This window comes from Peromyscus maniculatus, chromosome 8, assembly GCF_049852395.1.
Source record: "Peromyscus maniculatus bairdii isolate BWxNUB_F1_BW_parent chromosome 8, HU_Pman_BW_mat_3.1, whole genome shotgun sequence".
Classification (NCBI taxonomy): domain Eukaryota; kingdom Metazoa; phylum Chordata; class Mammalia; order Rodentia; family Cricetidae; genus Peromyscus; species Peromyscus maniculatus.
The window spans coordinates 76489651-76511865 of record NC_134859.1 but is presented as its reverse complement, the minus strand read 5'-3'; the positions used below and the strand labels follow the sequence as shown (position 1 = coordinate 76511865).

At 42.6% G+C, this 22215-nt stretch overlaps 1 protein-coding gene across 3 annotated transcripts in view; it reads left to right on the top strand.

Annotated features, from left to right (window-relative positions):
* Positions 1-22215, top strand: part of Ankfn1 (ankyrin repeat and fibronectin type III domain containing 1) — a 400676-nt gene that overhangs the window by 254836 nt on the left and 123625 nt on the right. For all 3 annotated transcript variants that reach the window (XM_016008632.3, XM_076543122.1, XM_076543123.1), the window contains exons 4-5: positions 3094-3295; positions 5162-5372. In XM_016008632.3, the coding sequence (XP_015864118.2) occupies positions 3110-3295; positions 5162-5372 (397 nt within the window). In that variant the 5' untranslated portion in view covers positions 3094-3109. The remainder of the gene's footprint in view (positions 1-3093; positions 3296-5161; positions 5373-22215) is intronic.

Genomic DNA, 22215 nt, shown 5'->3' with positions numbered 1-22215 from the left:
TGCCCACATTGCAACACATAAGCCTCCCATGTTTTTCCCCACCTTGCTCCCATCCCTAGGCATGAACATGATCTGCTAGACTCAGTAATATGTCAGAGCTTTTCGAAGCCCTTTATTTCCAAACTGTCTCATTGCCAAAGTTCAGAGCAATTTAAAAGACTTGTTTAAAAATGCTGATGTCTGCTAAACAACCACCACAAAAACAAATACTCTAGAGGAAGAAGCTCATTGCTCTTGGGGGGCTGCAAGTCAAACAAAAAAATGACAAGCATTCTGAGAGGCTCTCCTAGGGAACAACCAGAAAGATCAAATAATGATACTTCTAAGGGGGTGGAAATGAAATGGTGAAGGACCACCAACCTTACGGTCCCTCTACAGTGGCTGGCGGTCTACATGTTTTTTTGTTTTAATGAGTGCTGATTTTCAAGGCAACCAGAAACTGGGAAAGATGCGAATGGGGCAAAAGAAATTAGAACGAAGCTTGATACTTGTACTGAATTCAGCTCTCCACCTTAAATACGCAATCCTTTTTTGTCTAATTTTTCAACTTTTTTCGATTTATCTTTATTCTACCTTCCCTTCTAAGAGCTGAAAGTTCTACATTCCATTTCTATTTTAGCATAAGTTACTATAAAAATCCAAAGTCAAATAGCTATATTTGCGTTTTTCTATCAAAATAAAACAAAGCACATAAAATTAATTTTTTTTGTACATAGCCATAAGACCATGTTTAAAGCCTATAAGAAAGATGAATGCTGATGCTATATCCTGGTGTCTAGTTTTGCATAAAGACTTGAGATAACTTAATAGTTGCTGCTATTTATTGCCAGGCTACCATGCACCAAAAGAGATAGCAATAATCATTTCTTCATCAATTTCATCTTCATAACTCTTTATCCAATATTATGCCATCTATTTACATGTGGTAAATAAGACCAGAGAAGTCAAAGCAGGCCCCCCAAGCCACATCTGCTGCAGATACCAATATCAGGAGTCAAGCGTGAGTCGATCAAGTTCCAAAGCTTGCCCCTTTCCAGAAGAGTGAAAAACCAAGAGCATCATTGTTGGTGGAGACATTTCTATTTCTAAGGATAGACAACAGAAATTTTTCTTTCTCATTCTCTCTCATCTGAGAACATTTTAAATGTAGAGGAAAAAGGGAAAACATAAAGACAGATGAAAACTAGAAGAGTGGAAACATGCTGATGACTGGCCTGGAAGAAAGGGGCAGCTGGGGAGTAAGAGGAGGTAGTCAGAGAGGCAGAGAAAGTCAACCCCCAGAGACAGAAGGGGGCAGATGGGAGATGCGCAAGGACAAAGGGGGCCACGTGGGTAGGTGTCATCAGTTAGAGGGCAAGTGGATGGAATTCAATCAAACAACAGGAATTTATGTACAGGACTCCTAGGCATTGTGGGAGATACAAAAAGAATGTAGAGTTATTTTGGGAAGGATAATGATGTAGGCAAGACAGATGGCTTGAACTAGGGTGTCAAGGAAAAGTCTAGAGACAGAAGGCAGAAATAAAGAGGTAGAACAACCCCCACATGGTAGCCTGGAACCTGGACCTTTGTGGAAAGAAATATTAACAAAAACCCTGTAGTTGCTATTGAGTCAAAGATAAAAAAAAATCTGTAGATTGGAGAGAAAGAAGACAAATCACCAAACCATTCTACTTCTGCTTTGAAGACAATTAAAAGGCCTTTAAAAATATATAAAAATGCATACACACAAGCAGCGCCATGTATCACCTCTCCAATGTAAGAATGTCTGCCTAGTTAAGACTGAGTAGGGACTGATGGCCATGACTAAGACTTAATTGGGTTCTGCCATCTCTTTGTCTTGGAAGACGTTGCAAGCTAGTTTGAAAAGGTACCCAAGGACACTAAATGTCATTATGGTGGTATTCCATTTGTTGGAGAGAATATAAATCAAGGGTAGCTGGTAACAGCATTACAAGTAGAAGATGTCATTCAAAATGTGACAGGAAATGGTAGGAAGACATCGGTGCTTTTTCAGAGAATTCAGAGCCCCGTGCCCCAGAGGCTTCAGGGAAGAGAACATACTTTGCACCACAATGTATAGACTAGCAATTCTATTTTTGCATTTACCCATCTAATACACACCATACACCAGGCAAGCACAGACTTTCTAGCTTCCATATTTCTATAGCAATATCCAAATCAATGGTGGATGGATTTAGAAATGACATACCTGACCTCCCAGAAACTAACTTCAAGTGTGACATGAGGGGGGCACCCACTAGAGATTTTTAGGATCAATAGTCAAGTATGACTTGAAGACTGCTAAGCAGGAACAGAGGACTTCTGCCCAGGGTATCCAGGGTAAGCAGGGTCAATCCTATAGATAAAAAGTCCCTGAGCACACTGGATTAGTTAACCAAGTGGACACAATTAGCTTCCCTATTTGATTGTTATTCTCAGAAGAAGGTGGGTATGCAAAAAAGAATGGCATTTTTTGTTGCTTTTTTTTTTTTTTTTTTTTTTTTTTTGGAGACAGGGTTTCTATATGTAACAGCCCTGGCTATCCTGGAACTCGCTCTGTAGACCAGACTGGCCTTGAACTTAGAGACCCACCTGCCTCTGCCTCCAGCATGCTGAATGCTGGCTTAAAGGCATACACCACCACTGCCTGGCTGAACCACACTTTCTTATCCATCCAATAGAGGTCAACATCTACGGGGAGGGAGTTTAAAAATAGTCTCAATTACATATAACCAAGATTACACATACCTCCTAGATACAGCACTGAGACTCTTTCCTAACTGAGTGAGATACCAAGGGTTTTAAGTGTTCATGTATAAATGGATAGTTCATAGAGTAAATGGGGTTGACATTTCATTCCTGCCACCAATCAGCTCTGGAGCCATAGAAAAGCTGCTTCCTTTCCCTGGGTTTCCATTTTCTCCTCTACAGCAGGAAGAAGCTGGGATTGGTGATCTCCGCGGGCCTTCCCAGCTGGAATATCACATTTGGATCTGAGATTTCCAGATGGTTCCTGGAGGTGACAGAGTTCTTTGTGGTGTGTAATTGCATTGTGTGTAATCATCATGCATGCTGCTTTCCTCTTCCTAGGAACTGCCGCTCGAAAATGACCCAACAAATGCAGAATTTACATCTTTCTCAGTCAAAAAAGCACAGCGCTCCCTCGTCTCCCAATGCTGCTAAGCGCCTGTACAGGAACCTCTCGGAGAAGCTGAAGGGCAGCCACTCATCCTTTGATGAGTGCTATTTTAAAACCAGAACGGATCGGCTGAGTCTCAGAAAGACCTCCGTGGTAACAGAACTCTTTCTACTCCCATGTCAGTTCCATTGTTCAACAATGTAATGGATGTTTCATTTTTACACATAAAGTCCATTAAGACAGGAACTATACATATATAATGTTACATTAAGTTTGGATGAATGGAAGGCTTTTCCACCTCTCTTTTTCTTAACTTCTTTCCTTAGGACTTTTTTTTCCACTACCAGACCAAATAAACAAATCTCCAAAATAAGCAGCTTGAACAGATAGAGGTGTGGACATGGGGGTAGATTGCTTGACGAGGATGCACAAAGTCCTGGGGTCAATCCTCAGACCCCCAGAAACACACACACACACACACACACACACACACACACACACATACACACACACACACACACACACACACCACACACACTCAGTTTGGCAAATATCAAATGTTTCAGATTAAATGGACTTCCTAGGAGTACCAGTGCTCATTTAAATAATAGTATTAAAATCATTTAGAGGTTTCAGGTAAACGTGTGTGTGTGTGTGTGTGTACATATACATATTTCACATGTGTTTCAGAGGCATTCAAAATACAATCCAAGAATAGAATTCTGTTTATTATATAAAGAAAGAGGACAGAAAAGGCCAGCACAAGAAAATAGATGGAAAAACAAATATCTATACCAAAACTTTAGGCAAATATACTCCATGAAATGTAGTATTACATTCACCTTTGAGTCCCCAGGCAGTCAAAGCAGGAAATACAATTGGGTGTGACCTCCCATTAGCTGATATCTAAAAGTGTATCAGTCCATCAGGAAAAATGAACATCTTCCTGTTGCTAAATTGTGTGGCCTGTATAGCTGTCATGGCCATTAGTCCGTAGCCAGCGGCATACAGAGTATATTACAGATGTTCTCAGTAGTGTTCGGCACTAGCTGTGGGTCAAAGCAGCAGGCATGCATTCACATGATCGATGAGAGTATTTATGCAGGGAGGTAAGGGCTCCATGTGGTATTAAAGCAGAAGTAAGTCCTGGCCTTCACAGATAGAAGCAAACAAGTTAGAGTTTGGAGGAGGAAATCACCTAAAAGGGATAGTAAATATGGCAGGCAAGAGACAAGAGACACCAATAACCATAAACAAAGGCACACTGGAGACAGGGCAATGTTTTGATTTTTGAATTCATTTGTTTCCTAATATGGCTTCCTATTTCACACCCATCTTCTAGGAGGGCTTAGCTGGGCTTAGGTTGTGACCTAAGCACCAGAAGCCCTTCCGTTTGGCAGACTGTAGAAAAGCAACTTCTCTATTCAGTACAGCAGGAGAACAGCATACCAAAATAGGCTTCTCCTCTGGGTCCCTATTGTCAAAACAAGCATTTGCATAACCGCTTCGTATTCTCCCCAGGTTCCTATGCTGTGGTATGCGCTCAGCCGAAGTGGACTGGCAAGGCTTGCATAGGGAAAATCAATTTTTGATGAGACTAAAAATAAAACCGTCCTGCCTAAACATTCGGTCACTGAAGAGCTTCCACATATTAATCAGATCACAGCAGTAGGTCAAGGCCAACGGCATCCCAACATCTCTGAAAGCAAAGTAATTCTTAGAGAAATGACACCTAAATGTAGAAGTAGGATGTGCCTCCATCTTCCCTGGTGAGCTACCAAAAAAGTAGTATTTGTGAGAATCCGAGGGATCTTTTTTGTTGAATGTTAGTCTTTTACAAAAACTTTTTCAAGAGTCATATTGTCCATGCCATTTTTTTTTCTATAGATGATTTATATTTTTATAAATATTCAACATCTGGCCCTCTTAAACAATTATCCACTCAGCACTGTAGCTCTCCTAGGAAAACCACTTCCAACCCTGTACCAACCTGCTTTTCTTCTTCTTCTTCTCCTCCAGAATTTCCAGGGCAATGAAGCCATGTTTGAGGCTGTCGAGCAGCAGGACCTAGATGCTGTACAGCTGCTCCTCTACCAGTACACACCGGAAGAGCTAGACCTGAACACACCAAACAGCGAGGGACTGACGCCCTTGGACATTGCCATCATGACCAACAATGTGCCCATTGCTCGGATTCTTCTGCGGACAGGGGCCCGAGAAAGTCCACACTGTAAGTAAACCTAAACGTAAAGGCCCATATCATCCATCAGACCTTTGCTCTATGTCACCAAAATAACTGCTCAGGAATGGTTGACAAAACACAGACCCTGAAATCCTTAATGTGTTTCCTAAGACTTTCGTGTAAAGATCAATTAGTGTTTATCAGTTTAAGCACTTAATTGTTCTCTAGGGAAACCATAATCAATGTTATTGAAAGGAAGCCTCTCCAAATGGCTTTCCTAAAAATCAAAGCTTTTCAGGTATATGGCGTCTTTGAATGATGATGATACAGAATTAGGAAGTGTTTGTAGGAAATGGATGAGCTGTTTGTGTCTCTGCGTCTACAGTCAATGCAGGGGCTTTACTCAGTCACTCACAAACACTGAGTAAAGACTGTCCCAAGTCGAGAAATGCAGTGGCAAACTAGATAAATGCCTGGATCTTGGCAGAGCACTTGCATCCTAGTGGAAGAGATTCCAGTAACCAAATGAATTGATAAACTACACCATAAATTCAAATATCGGTAAATGCTGCGAAAAAGAACACAAATGAGTAGCGAGAGGTTCGTAAGGGAAGGTGTTGGTTTTCAATGCGGAGCTTTAACTCTGTGAAGAAAGGTCACGAGGCACGATAAAAACCTAGTATCAGAGCTTTATTGGGAGGGGGAGGGAGGAGGAGGACAGAAGAGAGTGTGGCCAGGCCTGTTGAAAAGACACAGGAGGAGAAGGGGGAGAGGGAGGGAGGAGGAGGGAGCAGAAGAAGAGGGGAGGAGTCTGTGACCGGCTTTTTAAGGATTCCCCTGCACATGCTCCTGTGGGCTTACGGAACTATACCAGGAATGTGCAGACTGCATGACCACGCTGCACACGTTGTGCAATCACGCAGCGCATGGATTACGTAGGACAACGCAAGATCCCTTGCTTGGCTACTGAATGGTGCATGTGCGGTCATATAGCTGAATGAGTGGCCAGAATTCTAACAGAAGGGTCCATTTTAAATAGGGTTAGGCAAGAGAACCTTAGCTGATGTGGCACGGTATGACTAAGTCCCAGATGATATAAAGTAATTAACCATCAGATGTGGGATCCATTCTGGGAAGAATCAATGCTAAGTAGAAGTCTCGAGACAGTCAGAAAGGAAGCTAAAGTACTGGAATAGAGCAAATAAAAGTGTGGATGAAGTCACCCGGACCAGATAGTAGAGTCTGGTAGCCATGCTACGATGTGTTCCTGTAAAGACTGAATGTGATGGGGGAAGCAGTGGCATGATCTGTGAATGCTGTGGTCTGTTTTTACTTTACAAGGGCCACTATGATGCTGTGAAAGGTGAAAAAGGAGAGGCGGTTGTAGAGGTGGGACAATCAGTCAGGGTCTACTTTATTGAATGATCCATGGGACAGGTGCCAGTTTCTGGGACTAGCATCGCAGTAATGTTGACCAGAGACAAATATCAGACAGATGATGGACAGATAATGTAGACAGAGAGATGGATAGTAGATGACAGTAGATAGGTAAAGATAGACAGATACATAGACAGACAGGAGAGATGAGTGACAGATGATCGATGGTTGATGAGTCATATAGAGAGATAGGTGATAGAGATGGTAGGTTATTGACAGAATGAAAGAGAACAGAGATACAGAGACAGAAATCACACGTCACAAAATTCACTCATTAAAAGAAAGATGTAATGTTGTTTAGTAATGCAAAACCAGGTAACCATCACCATAATCATTTAAGAACTTCTTTATCACCCTATAGAAATCCCACACCCTTGCCTCCTTACTCTTTAACCTCCTCCCCATCCCCAGCCCTAGGAGACACCAATAGTCATTTCGTGGTGGTGTTGCTGTTTTCACCAATCTGCCCCTTCCAGACTTCTCATACAATGGAGTCATACACAATGTGATTAGCTAGGTGCTATTCCGAGTACTTTACACACATGGACACCTTCAGTCCTCACAGCATCACCAGGTCAGAGCTCACATTCTCCTTGGTGCAAACTCTCTGATCCAACAACCACGGTGGCTTCAGTGCCACCAGACACTAGTTCTAGAAACCTCACCAGACTGTTCTTTCACCGACACTGCTTCACTTATTTCCAAGTGGTGGACCCCAGAGACTGGAAAACCAGAGGAAGCTCGTGCATGATTAGAGGTCACATCTCAGCTCCCAGATTTCCTAAAACTATCCCCCCCCCCCCAAAGACTAGGTCCAGAGACAGACACCTGTATCAGAACACTATTGCAAAAAAATCTAAGCTTACCAAGCCCATGTGGAAGAGCTTGAGGAGTACTTGGGGGATGGAGGGTCTTCAGAAGAGCTGCCTGATCAGAGGGCTGCTCCTTCTTAGCGAAATTTGAATGTTCAGATGGAAAGTTAAAAAAGGGGGGGCTGAGAGAGATCTCTGCTACCTTCTGATTCATTTGCAATAATGTCTGTCCTCCAGATTCAGAAAGAGTGGGGTAGAGGGAGAATTAGAGGGTTTGGACACAGTGTGCAGACTAAGCCCCATTCTGTAAGAACAAGGAGACTATTCATGTAGATACTGCCACTCCTTGTACCCTGAGTGGATGAAACATTAGTCCTCCTCACCTGAGACTCTGCAGAAGTATGCATTTTTTTCTGTGAACTGTAAGACTCCCCATGTGCCCAAGCCCTTCCATTTATAATTAAGTTTCCATAGAAGTGCTCATGTACTGAACTGGGCATGTGGTTTAGTTAGCAGAGTACCTATGCATTATGCACAAAGCCATGGCTTCAGTCCTCAGCACCCACCATAGAAGCTGAGCATGGGAGTGTATGCCTTTAATCCCAGCACTTGGGAGGTGGGACACAGGGATCAGAAGTTCAAAGTCATCCTTGACTAGAAAGCAAGTTCAAGATAACCTGAGCCATAAGAGTCAGAACTCAAGTACCAACTGTCTGGAAAGTCAAAACCAAATATGCTAAAGATTCTGGATTTTCCTTGCTCCCACTGGGATGATGACCATATTGTTATCACAAAGTTGCAAAAAGAGAAACAATAAGTTAAAATGAATAGGTTCTCAGGCTCTGGGGAAAAGGACACTTAAGTTATCATGACCACCCAAGAAATCAAAGTGACATCTCCAGGCTCAAACAAAGGCAAAATGACAAAGAAATACTGGTTGAGTGTCCATGAGGTCCCTGCACACATTACTTTTGAGTTTTAACACTAATGCATGTTGTTAACTCAGTTTTCAAGGTGATTTATTTATGATATGAAAAGGTGATTGTCTTATTTAGGTTTTCCACTACTGTGATAAAAATCCATGACCAAAAACAACTTGGGGAAGAAAGAGTCTACTTCAATTTACAGTTCCACTTCATAGTCCATTATTGGGGCAGAAACTCAAGGCAGGAACCTGGAGGCAGGAACTGAAGCAGAAGCCATGAAGGAGTGCTACTTACTGGCTTCCTCCTTGTGGCTTACTCGGCCTGCTTTCTTAGAGCAGCCAGGACCACCAGCCCAGGCATGGTACCACCCACAGTAAGCTGGGTCCTCCCAAATCAATCATCAATCAAGAAAATGCCCCACAAGCTCGCCCACAGGCCAATCTGGTAGGAACCTTTCTCAGTTGAGATTCCTTCTTCCCAAATGACTCTAACCTGTATCAAGTTGACACTAAACTCGTCAGCTCACTGGCCTAAGGTCACACAGTTAGCAGACAGATGTCAGCGACACAAGCCCAGGTCCATTGGATACTAATCCTGGGATCCTTCTATACAAACTTGTTGTCTTTCTGAATAACCAACATGGAGGGCTGTGGCCAGTGGGCTCCTGTATCTTTCCTTTCGAGCTATTTGCTGAAATCCTGTGGTGCATTTATTTGTTCTCTTCTGAGCACTAGGGAGCCATTTGTGTTGGATAAAGGCAGGATAGAAGAACACAGTGTTTGCAGGAATTTTAAATTTACTTTCTAAATCAAGTACAAAAGAAATAGGATTGCTTCTGTCCAGGAGTATGAGGTTTCCCAGGAGAAAAGCTGCAGCCTGCCGTCTGTAACCAGAGGCAAACACCTGCTACAAACTGCTCCCAAGCTGGAAAGGCATGGCTTAAGAGAAGAAAAATCCCAACCAAGTCTTCAATTCTTAGGATGCTTTGCATATACAAAAATGTTCTCTCTGGCTGAAGAGACGGCTCATTCAGTAAAATGTATGGAGGCCTGAATTTGATTCCAGGAACCCACAAAATGAGGCCAGGAGCAATTCTGCAGCCTTGTAGCCTCAGCACCAGGAGGAGGCATAGACAGGCAGATCCCTGGGGTTCCCTGGCAACCAGCCTAGACTATGTGATGAGCTGCAGTCCAATGAGACACAATTTCTCAAAAACTAAGGTGGAAACCACCCATAGAATGAAACCCAAAGTTGACCTCTGCCCCTCCCCACCACACACAGGCACACAACTACTTCTACCCATTATGTACCCTCACAAACACAAACAGACACCTAGTCATACACATGGACTCACATATACTAAAATATTGCTTTTCTCGGTATCACCTCACTTGATTCTCACAATTGACTTGTAAGGTAGGAGGTATTTTTCTCATTTTTCTGTGAAGAAACTAGAAATAAGAAAGTCAAAACATTCACCTAGCATTACCAAGCTAATGGGGTAGAGCCAGGATCTGAACCCAGACCTAACTTTCAAAGTCTCTCACTGTTACACAGTAGATGTTCAACTCTTTCCTTCCCTTGCTCTATGTCTGCTTCTCTAGTGACTACCCACTATTTCAAAGCAGAGTGTCAGGTCTCCAATAGAGTTAATTTCCTTCCTTCTCTTCCCAGGAGTAGTTTTCTTCTCAAAATTAGCCCCACCCTCCTTTAACTTTGCCAACCAAGGATCCCAACATGAGTCAGAAGAAGGTTTTGTATGATTTACCCCATTTCTTAGCAGGAATCACAGCATGGTTGCATTCATTACTTATTTCTAAAGTCATGGGCCCTGAACTGTGGAGCTAGATGAGGATGTTTGTTATGAGCATGGATTGACACACAACCATGTACTACTCCCCATGCATAGGGTAAGTCCCAGAAGCTGTCACTCAAAATTGCAGACTCCCCAGCCTAATCAGGAGATGAATCCACTATCTCTTTAGCAATTTTTTTCTGTTCCTCCCCACCTTTAAGCAAGCAGCACAGAGTAGAGTAGTACCATTGTCGTATGTTCCAAGACCCCAGTGGATGCTTAAATCTATGGGTAGCATCACATCTGTATGTGTGTCTATCACTATATTTAACTCTATATGTAATTACATATAATATTTCCCCTATACATACACAATAAGAGATTAATGATGACACTAGTAATAAAATATAACAATTGTAATATTACTACTCTCTCACTTTGGAAACACTATTAAGTAAAATAAATGTTATTTTTTTGAACTCAAGGACTGCAATGTCATGGAAGTTGATCTGATTCTTGGAGATGGCTACTTTCATTACTAATGGGTGGGCAGTGCATACAGCATGGACAGAACATGGATACCATGAACAAAGAGATGATTCACATCCCAGGTGCTACGAAGGAGGTCAGCACTAGATTTGATCCTGCTACCCAGAACAGAGTGCAATTAAAGCCTTAAGACCTGTTTATTTTGGGGAATTTTCATTGAGTATGTTTGGCCCACAGTTGGCTCTGAGTAACTGAAACTATGGAAAGTGAAACTCAGTTCATCTCAGGGGAGCTACTGTAACACTCACTCCTGCTGAGGAAAACATTGGCTGTTACTAAAGGGGCATCCCACATGGTCCCCTGAAGCCTAGGAAACAGGCCAGAACCTGGACAAACTGCTGCTGGGAACCACTCTAAGCACAGGAACCACAGGCAGGACTTTTGCTCTGGGCATTGATAGCTTCCCAGTAGCTAAGACACACTCCATGGAGCAGCTGCTACCTGAGAAAGCCTTGCCATCTTTGGTTATGAAAGCCCCAACTAAGCTCCTCTCTCTACCTAACTTACCATATCCTTCTCTACCCAGTAATCACAGCCCAACAGTCATGCAGGCAGGCTTAGTGAGTCATCAGTGAGAGTCTTCCCAATGTGAGGCTGCCATTAAGTTGGTACCATGAAAGCCTGCCAACACTAGTCCTAAAAACACCAGCTCCTCTGGATTTTTGCCATGTGCAGATCTGGTCACACTTGTGGATTTTTGCCTCATCCTTTAGTCCCAGTACCACAGCCATAACAGATATTCAGAAAACTTTGATAGACACTTTAGTCTTCTGACACCTCCATCTACAGAAGGAAACATTATAAATTTCTCAGGAACTTAAACTTTGGGGGTACTTTGGGTTGCTTCTGTGCCTGTGATTTTCTAGGCACCTTTGCAAAGTCTGATCATCAGTGTACCTGGCTAGCTTTCATTGTTCACTGTCCAGTGATGTGGACCAGCAAAACTGTGGGATGCTCCTCAGTGTGCATTTTTCTTCCCCCTCCCTTGCCTTGCATCTTCCTATCTCTCCAGAACCCTCCAGATTGCTGCACAGTGAGCCCCTCCCACACCTTCTCCCAGAAGCCGCCTGTGCCAGCCCGAACCTTAATAGTCAGGGACTTTGAACAATACCAGCACAGAGCTACTGTCGCTCACAGACAGTACCAACCCCTGTGCGGCACCCCGGCACACAGGATGTGCCTCTCGCTTCTGCTGTGGTAGGAGTCCGTGCTTGTGCTGAGAACGGGGCAGGCTGGGTCTGAGAGGTGTGACTATAAACTAATGAGGTTGGCTTTGTGTAAACAGCCGCCGCAGAAAGTCTGCAACCCAAGCCAATGTTAGTCTTTACCAGGGCCCTCCTGGGAGACCCCACGCTCACTCCGACTGCACTGCCCCCGCTCAAAACACTTTTGGGATTGTCCTCAGAGTTTGTGCATGAGAGAACCAGACTTGTTGATTAGTCACACCTGATTTTTGTTCCAAAACAGCATTGCCCAGCCTCACCACTCTCCATGTCCCACGGACTGAGCAACTCTCAAAGGACAAGGGTTTGCTGCCGTTGAGAATGTGGGAAAATGAGCCGGAAGTGGACCTCTTGAATGAGACACATATATTCCTATCTGCCTCACTAAATAAAAGAGGAGTATAAATCCTCACCCTGACTTACAAGTCTGCTCCTCGAAGTGCCTCCTACAGTATATCACCCTCTTGTCCCGTGTGCATGCCACACTGTCTTGCCACAGGGACTCTGTACTAGATGGCCTCTCTACTGGAGATGCTTGAAGGTTTTGAATCTCGATCGCTACATGTTCAACATCTTAATATCCCTATTTCCAAATTGAAGACAAGGATTCTACCAAATACAGAGTGGCTTGACCCTGTTTTATGTTTCTAAATAATTACTATCAGGTGGCTTTGGTCTCCGTTTCAATCACCCATTCTTTAATAATGGCAGCTTCTTTCTCTTAATTTCAAAATATTTGATTGGCAGGGGAAATGTGATTATCTTCAAAGCATAGGAGTCTGATATTTGTATACACTGAGGAATAATTGCCATAATCAAGTTAATTAGCACACTCAACATCATTCATGTTGTACATGAGATCCCCAGAACTTGTTAAGCTTCTGGCTGGAAGTTTACACCCTTTGATACACCTCTCCCAGTCTTCAGTGCCTGGCAACCAACCTTCTGCTCTCTAATTCCGTGAACTGGACATTTTAAGGCTCACATATACACATAATCATGTGGTTTGTCTTTTTGTGTTCTGGCTTCTCTAGGCTCATCTACATTATTGCAAATGGCAGGATTTCCTTCCCTTGAGAGTTGGCTTTTGCTTTGAATATTTAAATATCCCCCACATAGAATAAGCTCTCTTTGTCAAAACCTAAAACATTACAGATAATGTTTAACAATGTCTTTGATTGCCTTTAACAATGCCTTTGAGTGCATAGGTTCCTATCCATGTTTCCCAACATTCCGATTGCCATCAGTTCAGAAGGTATCCATACTTCTCCCCATTTAACACACATTCACCATCACACAATGAAGGATAACTACTAGAGATGGCGCTTTTAAACCAAATCCTTAGCATAGGCTAAAAATCAAATTTCTGGACTGAAGGAGTTCTGGTTTCCAAGTCCACATTTGATCCTTTGAAGGAAAAACCTCTAGTCTCTTCATGCCTTGGTTTCTTTATCTATAAGATGTGTATAATCTTATGTCTTATTATCTATATCACTAGGTATTAAATCACCCCAAACTAGGCAAATGATGACATTTATCTCAGTTTCTATGGATTAGACCTGTGGGACTGGATTTAGCTGAATGGATGTTCAGGGCTGAGCTACAGAATCTACCCCATTGCTCACTCAGAGCCACAGCTGGTAAGAACTCTGTATCTTTGGCTACATGGGCCTCTCCATGTGGCAAATTGGTGACATGGCAGTTGGCGGTCCTAAGTCATAAAGTTCTGAGAGGGTGAGAAACATCAACCAAGGCAGAAACAAATGCCCTTTGCCACCTAATCTCAGACGGAACATGCTATTGTGAGCAACCCTGCGCAGCGTGTGTGTGTGTGTGTGTGTGGAGGAATGCCTGGAGAGGACAGAGGTGAATGAATGGATCTTACTGGAAGGCCAGGGCTGCTACACTGTCACTCTAGGACAGTTATGAATGTGGTAGAATAGTACCTTTAAGTACTTCTCTCATGCCCTGGTGTGTTATAAACACCCCCTAGCCCTCCACAACTGTCATTCAATATAATTTTCAAGAAAAAAAATCTATGAGCTTCTGGCAAAGAATTTAAATGTTTACCATCTGCTACACAGTTTCTGTGTTGAGATAAACAGTACCAGCACTGTGGATTATATGAACTGGTACCCCCAATACCACACAAAGTTTGTAGAACTGTGCTACAAAACTACACTGTGCTATGTAGAAGTCATTAGCCATGCGTAACTCACAATCTCTTAAAATACAGGAGGGAATGGAGAGCTCCAGAATGAGCCCACACTCTGCCTGCTGACTGTTAACAAGGATGCCAGGGATAGATCAACAAAGGGAAAGTGTGAGGCCTCTCTAGCAGGTGGCGTTGGATACCCCAAAGCATGAAAATGAAATCAGACCCCTTACCCCACACCATATACAGATTAGCACAAAATGTGCTGAAGTCCTAAATATGAGACTAAACTATAAACTTATAAAGACTAGGGGGAAAATCCCATGATGTTGGTCTGGACAATGACCATGATGTTGGTCTGGACAATGACTTTTCAGATTTGACCCCCCCCCCCAAAATATGAGTAACAAATGGCAAAAATAGTGAAGGGGACAACATCAAACTAAAAAGCCATTGGATAATAATGACAACTCGGAGAAGAAACAGCAGGGATGGGCAATATCTATAAGCATGCATCTAACAAGGGGGCCAAGGCACAAAACATGGGAGGAATTCAAATAAAAAAAAAATCAGTTACAAAATGGGCAAGACTCCTGAGCAGACAGACTCAAAAGGAGATGTACAATGACCGTCAGGACTGTGGAGAAGTACTTAGCAACACTAACCTACAATGACCGTCAGGACTGTGGAGAAGTACTTAACAACACTAACCTACAATGACCGTCAGGACTGGGGAGAAGTACTTAACAACACTAACCTACAATGACCGTCAGGACTGGGGAGAAGTACTTAACAACACTAACCTACAATGACCGTCAGGACTGGGGAGAAGTACTTAACAACACTAACCTACAATGACCGTCAGGACTGGGGAGAAGTACTTAGCAACACTAACCTTAGAGAAAGGCAAGTAAAAACCGCAGCAAGATATAATTTTACACTTGTCAGAACTGCTTTTCTAAAAAGACAAAAAATAAGTGTTGGTGAAGATGTGGGAAGGGAACCTTTCATGCTGTTTGGTGGGGATGGAAATTGGTATAAACAATTTGGAAAATATATGGCATTTCCTCTAACAACTAAAAATAGGTCCAAGGATGTGGCCCACTGGCAGAGCACATGCTTAGCATATGTGATGTCCTGGGTTTGTTACTTGACTTAAAACAAAAAAAGCACTAAAAATAGTATTATCATATGATCCAACAATCCCACTTCTGGGTATTTACCCAAAAGATTTGGAATGTTTGTCAAACAGACATCCACACTCCCATATCCACTGCAGCACTGTTCACAGCAGCCAAGTTATGGAAGGAACCTGGTTGTCCATCAGCAGCTGAACTGATGAGGGAAATGTGGTATGGACACACAAGGAAATACCACATCGCCTTGATGAGAAAGGAAATTCTGCCATTTGTGACCACATGGATGCAATGGGAACCTTATCCTAAGTAAAATAGTCAGGCACGGGAAGACAAATACGGTATGATCTGACTTGTCCAGGGAATCTGAAACAATCAGATTCACAGCAACAGAGAAGAAAATGGGGTTACAGAAGCTGAAGGGAGAGGTATGGAGAAGTAATGACCAAAGGATAGAAAATCTCAGTTGAACAGAGGACTGTGTCTTCAATCTGTTTCCCATACAGTTAATTATATTGTACACTTAAATTTTTCTAAGACAGCATATTTCAAATGTCATCATCACCAAAATTAGAGCTCTCAAATGAAGTATATGCTTGAATTAGCTTAATGTCACTATTTCACATATTAATAAATCACAGAATCACCTCAGACCCTATTAATATATACACTTATAAACTGCCAACTTACAATAAAACACAATTTATTATTAAAAATAAATGTAGCCCAAATCAAAAAGCACTAGAAATATGAAATTCATACTGGCTTTCAAAAGCTTAGTACAAAAACAAAGGACTATAAGATGTCTGGTTTTACATTGATTGCCTGCGCAAATGATAACAGTTTGGACATTTTGAGTTAGCTATAATACATTTTTAAACTAATCTCACCTGTTTTTAATGTTAGTGTAAGGAAATTTTCCTGACGTGGCTTAGACTCTATGGTTGTGGACAGTGTGAAGAGCAGCCTCAGAAGACATATACCCAAAACCTGATCTGGACTTATACCCAAACCTGATCTGGACTCCCTAAGTAACCTGGCAAAAACATGTGGAATATTTGCTTTCTCCCCCTCGAATTGAGTGAGCCCTGGGTGTGAGGGCACCCTCTGCCTCATTAAAGCTGCCTCCTTAACTTGACTCTGCAGAGCCACATTCTGGGAGGCAGCAGAGAGGGACACTCCAAATCCCTTTCCCAGGTGTAACAGGCTCTGTAGAAGAAAGATCTGTAGCAGTTAAAATTAAACAATCACTAGGTCTCTAGGTCTCTGCAACCTTTGTAAGTGGACTTCTAGAGACTTCAGAGCTGGAGACCCAAGAGAAGGCAAAATGGGCTTTGAGTTCTGGATCTCAACAAGCTAAGCAGATTGGACCTGAATGCTGACTCTCTCTACTGTAAGGGTTTAATTTTATACATTTAATCACTAAAATGCCTGTGTCTTGCTTTTCTTGGCATTACTACCTTAAACCAAGTTAGTTGCAGAATTGTTAGAAGGTAGTTGCTTATGATCAACAAAGATAAATCTTATGAACTGTTCTTCTTGGTTGTCCAGAGGATATTGGCTCTTAGTGCAAGGTTTATACCAAAGTGACCTCATTTTATCCTTTAAAATAACAGATAACATTGACTTTGACATCATTTATGAGTGTGTTATCTTTTTTTTTAAAGTAGCTGGAATAGACATTTTTTTAAAGATCTGGAACAAGAGATTATTTTTTGGTGGAAAAATACCAAACTATTTCCTAAGAACAAATTTGTGTTTATTTTTGTGTACCTCTAAAAATCAATAGGAGTAATATTAATAAAAACCTGTGTGGAGATTATCATTAACTTAGCATGGTTTGTGAGGCGGGAACCATTGTTATGCCCGTTTTCCGGTAAGAGCCTTGTGTTCAACATGGCAGAGAGACTGGCTAAAACTATACACCTTTTTTTTTTTTTTAAACTAAAAGCAAGTTTGGCTCAATAAACACTTCCAGGCATATATACAATGAGACAAAATACAAAGCCATTTCAGGAAGACAATTTGTTTTATGTGCATGCATCCAGCACATTAACAAACAAATCGAAGAATTCAGAAGCCAAGACAAGTTTTACCTTTTCTTCTACTGAGGGTGCAGCTGCCCAACATCTCGTCACTGATCATCACCCTTAGCAGTAAGCAAACAGCCAGAGCTAAGGCAGGAGGGACCAAATTTACTCACATGAAGTCCACCATATAGGCAAAGAAGGTGACCTGTGGATATTTGTGGTGGTTGAGATCTGGGAATGCAATTAGAAGATGTGGGGCCATGTCAGCTGCAAGAAAGGCAGTCACATGTAGAACGAGGGGCAGTAGTGATGCTAGGGTTAGTGCTCACGTGGCTGTTCATCATGTCCTGTTTAAAAATGCACAGCATGTCTAAATGTCCCTCAGACGAAGAATGGATAAAGGAAATGCTGTACATCTAACCATCGGAGTACTACTCAGTGGTTACATCATGACATCATGAAATTTCAGGCAAATGCATAGAACTAGAAAAAAAATCATCCTGAGTGAGGTAGCCCAGACCCAGAAAGACAAACATGGTATGTACTCTCTTATAAGTGGATATGAGGTACAAAGTGAAAGATAACCCTGCTACAATCCACAGATCCAGAAAGGCTCGGTAACAAGGAGGACACATGGCTCTCTCTGGGACCACACATCTTTTAAGGATACCACGTCATCTCTAGGATTGCAAGGGACCTTCGAGGATTATCTCCATTCTTGGAAATAACCATTTACAAAGCGTATTTCTGCTGAAGACAAGGCACTGTTTCAGATTCAGGGGTGCCTGAGGCTGAATAAGGCTGCCTTTGCAAACAGTGACCTTACGTGCAAAGCCGGCACAGGGGTGGGGATGCATCCAAGCTGGGCTAAGGATCCTTCCGTCACCGAGATGAAGCCGTTGTGTTAGAATCTTGTTTATCTCATCAATAAGAAAGAGAAAACTGGCAAAAATAAAAAGATGTTGTTAAATTGCAAAATGGCATGTCATCATTAAAAGCAAATGTATTCATTTTTTCAAGAAAGCCAAATAAATTACTCCCTCAAAACCTCCATTAAAATTAAAATTAGGGGAGCCAGGCGGTGGTGGCAGATGCTTTTAATCCCAGCACTTGGGAGGCAGAGGCAGGTGGATCTCTGTGAGTTCAGGGCCAGCCTGGCCTACCGAGTGAGTTCCGGAACAGCCAGGACTGTTTCACAGAGAAACTCATGTCTTGAAAAACCAAAAAATAAAATTAGGGTCTGGAGAGATGGCTCAGTGGTTACCAGTGATTGCTGCTCCTGCAGAGGACCTGAGTTGAGTTCCCAGTGCCAACGTCGGGAACGGCTCACAACTGCCTTTATCTCCTGCTCCAAGACATCCTGTGCCTACAGATACACACTCACACGGAGACAACATAACTAAAAACAAAAGTTTCAAGTTTTCAAATTAATCTGCATGTTGCCCCCATTCCTATTTTCAAACTTTATGTAACTGTCAGCCAGGCCCCATTCAACAGTGATGGGGGAAGAGGAAAATGATGGAATAGTTAAGGATCTACAGTCCCTAAGCTAGATTCCAGCACTAGACAAAGTCCATTCAGCCCCATCACTATTTATCTCAGGATTTAAACAGTAACCCTAATTGTATTCTTTGAACACTAAGTTCCTGCCCCACCTCCCACCCCCATCCCATAGTTAATTAGCTGGGCAGGTCTTATAACAAATTCCCACTCTGAAGCACTGGGTGGTAGAAATACTGTTGATAATTAAACACCACAATAGCAGGGAGCCTGTCTCAGGAGCCGTGAAGTGGTCTTGCCCGAGCCGGACGGCTTGCCACACACCCACAGACCCTCTATTGTGCTGGCTATGGCTGCTCAGAGGGACAGTCGCTGGGCTGCAGAAGGGACCAACTGCTAAGAGAAAGAAAAAGCTTACACTTGCAGAGGTCAGGAGTGCCGAACTCAGGAAGCAAACAGCCCGTGGGTAGAAGTAAAAGTGGAATAGAGAAACCCAAGACAGGGAGCAGTGGACGGGCAGGAAAAATCAACCGGAAAACAGCCACGACCCCCGCCCCCCATTTCCAACCAACCAGCCAAAATGAATGTGCCAATTTCCAGCTGAATATAAACTGCAATATATAAATAATATGTTGATTCATATTCCGTTTGGTTTAGAGAAGAGTTCTCTGAGTTCTTGAAGGTGTTTAAGAAGACTGTGACTAAGTCATCCTGCTTCCCTGGATTTCAGCTTCTTCGTCTTTAAATAAGGAGAGTAAAAAGGTTCCCATTCTGAAATCAAACAGACAACAACAACCAAAACAAACAAACAAAAAAGGTCCCCAGAACAATTTTCAAGGTGTCAAAATCTACCCTATCACACTTCCACTCATGATAAAATTACCCAGCCCGATATAATTATCATATTCACTTGCTTTTGCTTAAAGTAAATTAACCCAGTTAGGTTGATTATCTCATCTGAACAGGCGCTACTATTGGCCATTAAATGGGTCATTAATAATAAGCAGAAACATGACTGCTTTATAAGTCAGCTGGTTTGGTAGCAAAAAAAAAAATCTTTCAAAAGAGTGTTTTATTAAGCTATTTAAAAAAAAATCCATAGGAAAAAAATATAAAGATTTGCCTGGTGAGATGGTTGGAGAACACAGACTCAGCCAGTGCTTTGAGATTTGTCCACGCAGCAATTACCTGTTAACAACAGAGGCCAGTGAGCAGCAGCCTTAGGGACACCTGGGACTGAACCTGGGGCGGGGAAAGGTTTCAAAATACTTTCTCTTTTCCAAAAACACAAATCTTCAGTTTTTTAGGATTTTTCCCCCCATTCTCCTCCATAATAAACACATTTCTCATTCCTAAACAATACGTTCTTGCTCAGTTCCGCACATAGAATCCAGTGTTCTAGAAAAACACTGGCACTGGAGTGTTATGTCTCCAGACATGCCCTCCAATCCCTGCCCTACCCACCCTCACCATTACACCCTGCCACGGCAGGACCGTGGCGTTTTGCAGAGCACTGGGTTGCAGCCCCTCCTGGACTGTGCACCTAGCAAGCTGTGAAAGTCGAAGGTGCTCTCCTGGTAGACTCTGAGAGGGCAGAATTGCTTTGCGGTGAGGAAGAGGACTGAAGCCTAGGGCGAGTAGAGGGTGCAGAAGTAAACATGCTAGGCCCGGGAAAGCAGGAAAAATGTCAGGGCTTGGCGGGGGGGAGAACCACTCAGAGACCTCAAGAGAAGCTGTCCATCTGAAATGCCACCTGGAATTCCCACCCATAATAACTGTTGTGGATATAAAAATTAATAGGGGGGATTTCATAGTATTAGAAAAATTTATTTTTATAAATCATGTGTCTATCACCCAAGTGTTGACGCATGCATGCAATTCAAACACCAGGCTTACAATAAAAGGCCCACTGAATAACTTCACGAGGACAATTCCTCCATTTTCTCTATAATTTAGCGGGGAAGGAGGAGGGGGCTGTGGGGAGAGGGTGCAGTTACTGGGTCAATTAATCAACCTCAAAACTGTGACACAAACTCTGACGCCTAGCCTCTGTCTAAAAATACACAGATGTATACGGATTTGTTTGAAACTGTCAATGCCTATATTTAGGGCCTTCCCAGCAAGCCTATAATGAGACTGTGTTTGAGAGCGTCAGTCAGAGCAGACTCTACCATTAATCTGAAGTTAGTTAAATTAACAGCATTTAGTACTGCCTTGTCAGCCTTAACTGCTCCAGGAAATTGCACCTTGAGGCTACTAATATTGCCAATTTTTCCACTGGAGTGTGTGCTCATGTGTGTGTGTGCGCGCGCGTGCATTTTTCCTCCTGTACCGCCCTATTCATACACCGTCATGGCCTCACTACATCCCCAACACTTATATTATCATTTATTCTGGCCTCCTTCAGCCTCCCCGGGGGATTCTGCACAGCGTGGCTGCTCAGTCAAAGAGTTTTTTAGCTTTATATTTATTTGTTTATTTTTCTGTCATGGCTCATGACTGAGGCTTTAAAAAAAGAAGTGTGACAGTATTTTGAGTACATGATTGACTGCTCCGACAACATTCATTAACCATGCCAAACCTGCAGCAGAACACAGTCCCGGGTGTTCTGAACAGCAGCCCTAAGAAGAAAGAAGAAAAGGAAAAGAAAAAAAAGACTCAACTAATTTTTCATTGACCTCATCTGTAAATAAATTTAGACTGATGGTGCTCAGGGGCAATAATAAATTAGTATTCATTTCCTGTAATTAACGCAGACATGCTTATGAACACAGAGTATCTGAGTATACAACCACCTAATTTCCATTTCAAAATATGCCTAACACATTTTCACTTGAGTTATCTTCATCATATTTCCCATTAATTATAAAGAATGAAATGGGTGGGTTCTGCTTCCCACTCATCAGAAAGAAATATTGTTTTGGTCACAGGGAGTGTCAAACACATTCCAGTAACACATCTGCAGACCTTGCCTCTGGCTTATGTCCCTGTTCCTGTGGTCTTCAGCTACCTTTCCAGAATGAGGCTGTCTCCTGTCTTGCCACCAGTTGGGAGGGGCCCCTCAGAAGTGACAGGTGACCACCTAAGCAGACCCTCCCTTGCAGACCACAGGAAGCAGCCTCACAGGCTGAGCACAAGAATGGGCAACTTCTACCACTGGTATACATCTGACCACACAGGGCAGATTGAGTAAACAACGTGATGTAAGCCAAGCGAAGTTTGGGATGCATCAGTAAAATCCAAAGGCAAATCTCTAGTAAGTCTTACTCTCTGGGGCATGGATATTTCTGGAGAAGGTGCATTCCTGTAACCAGACCACAATCAAAGA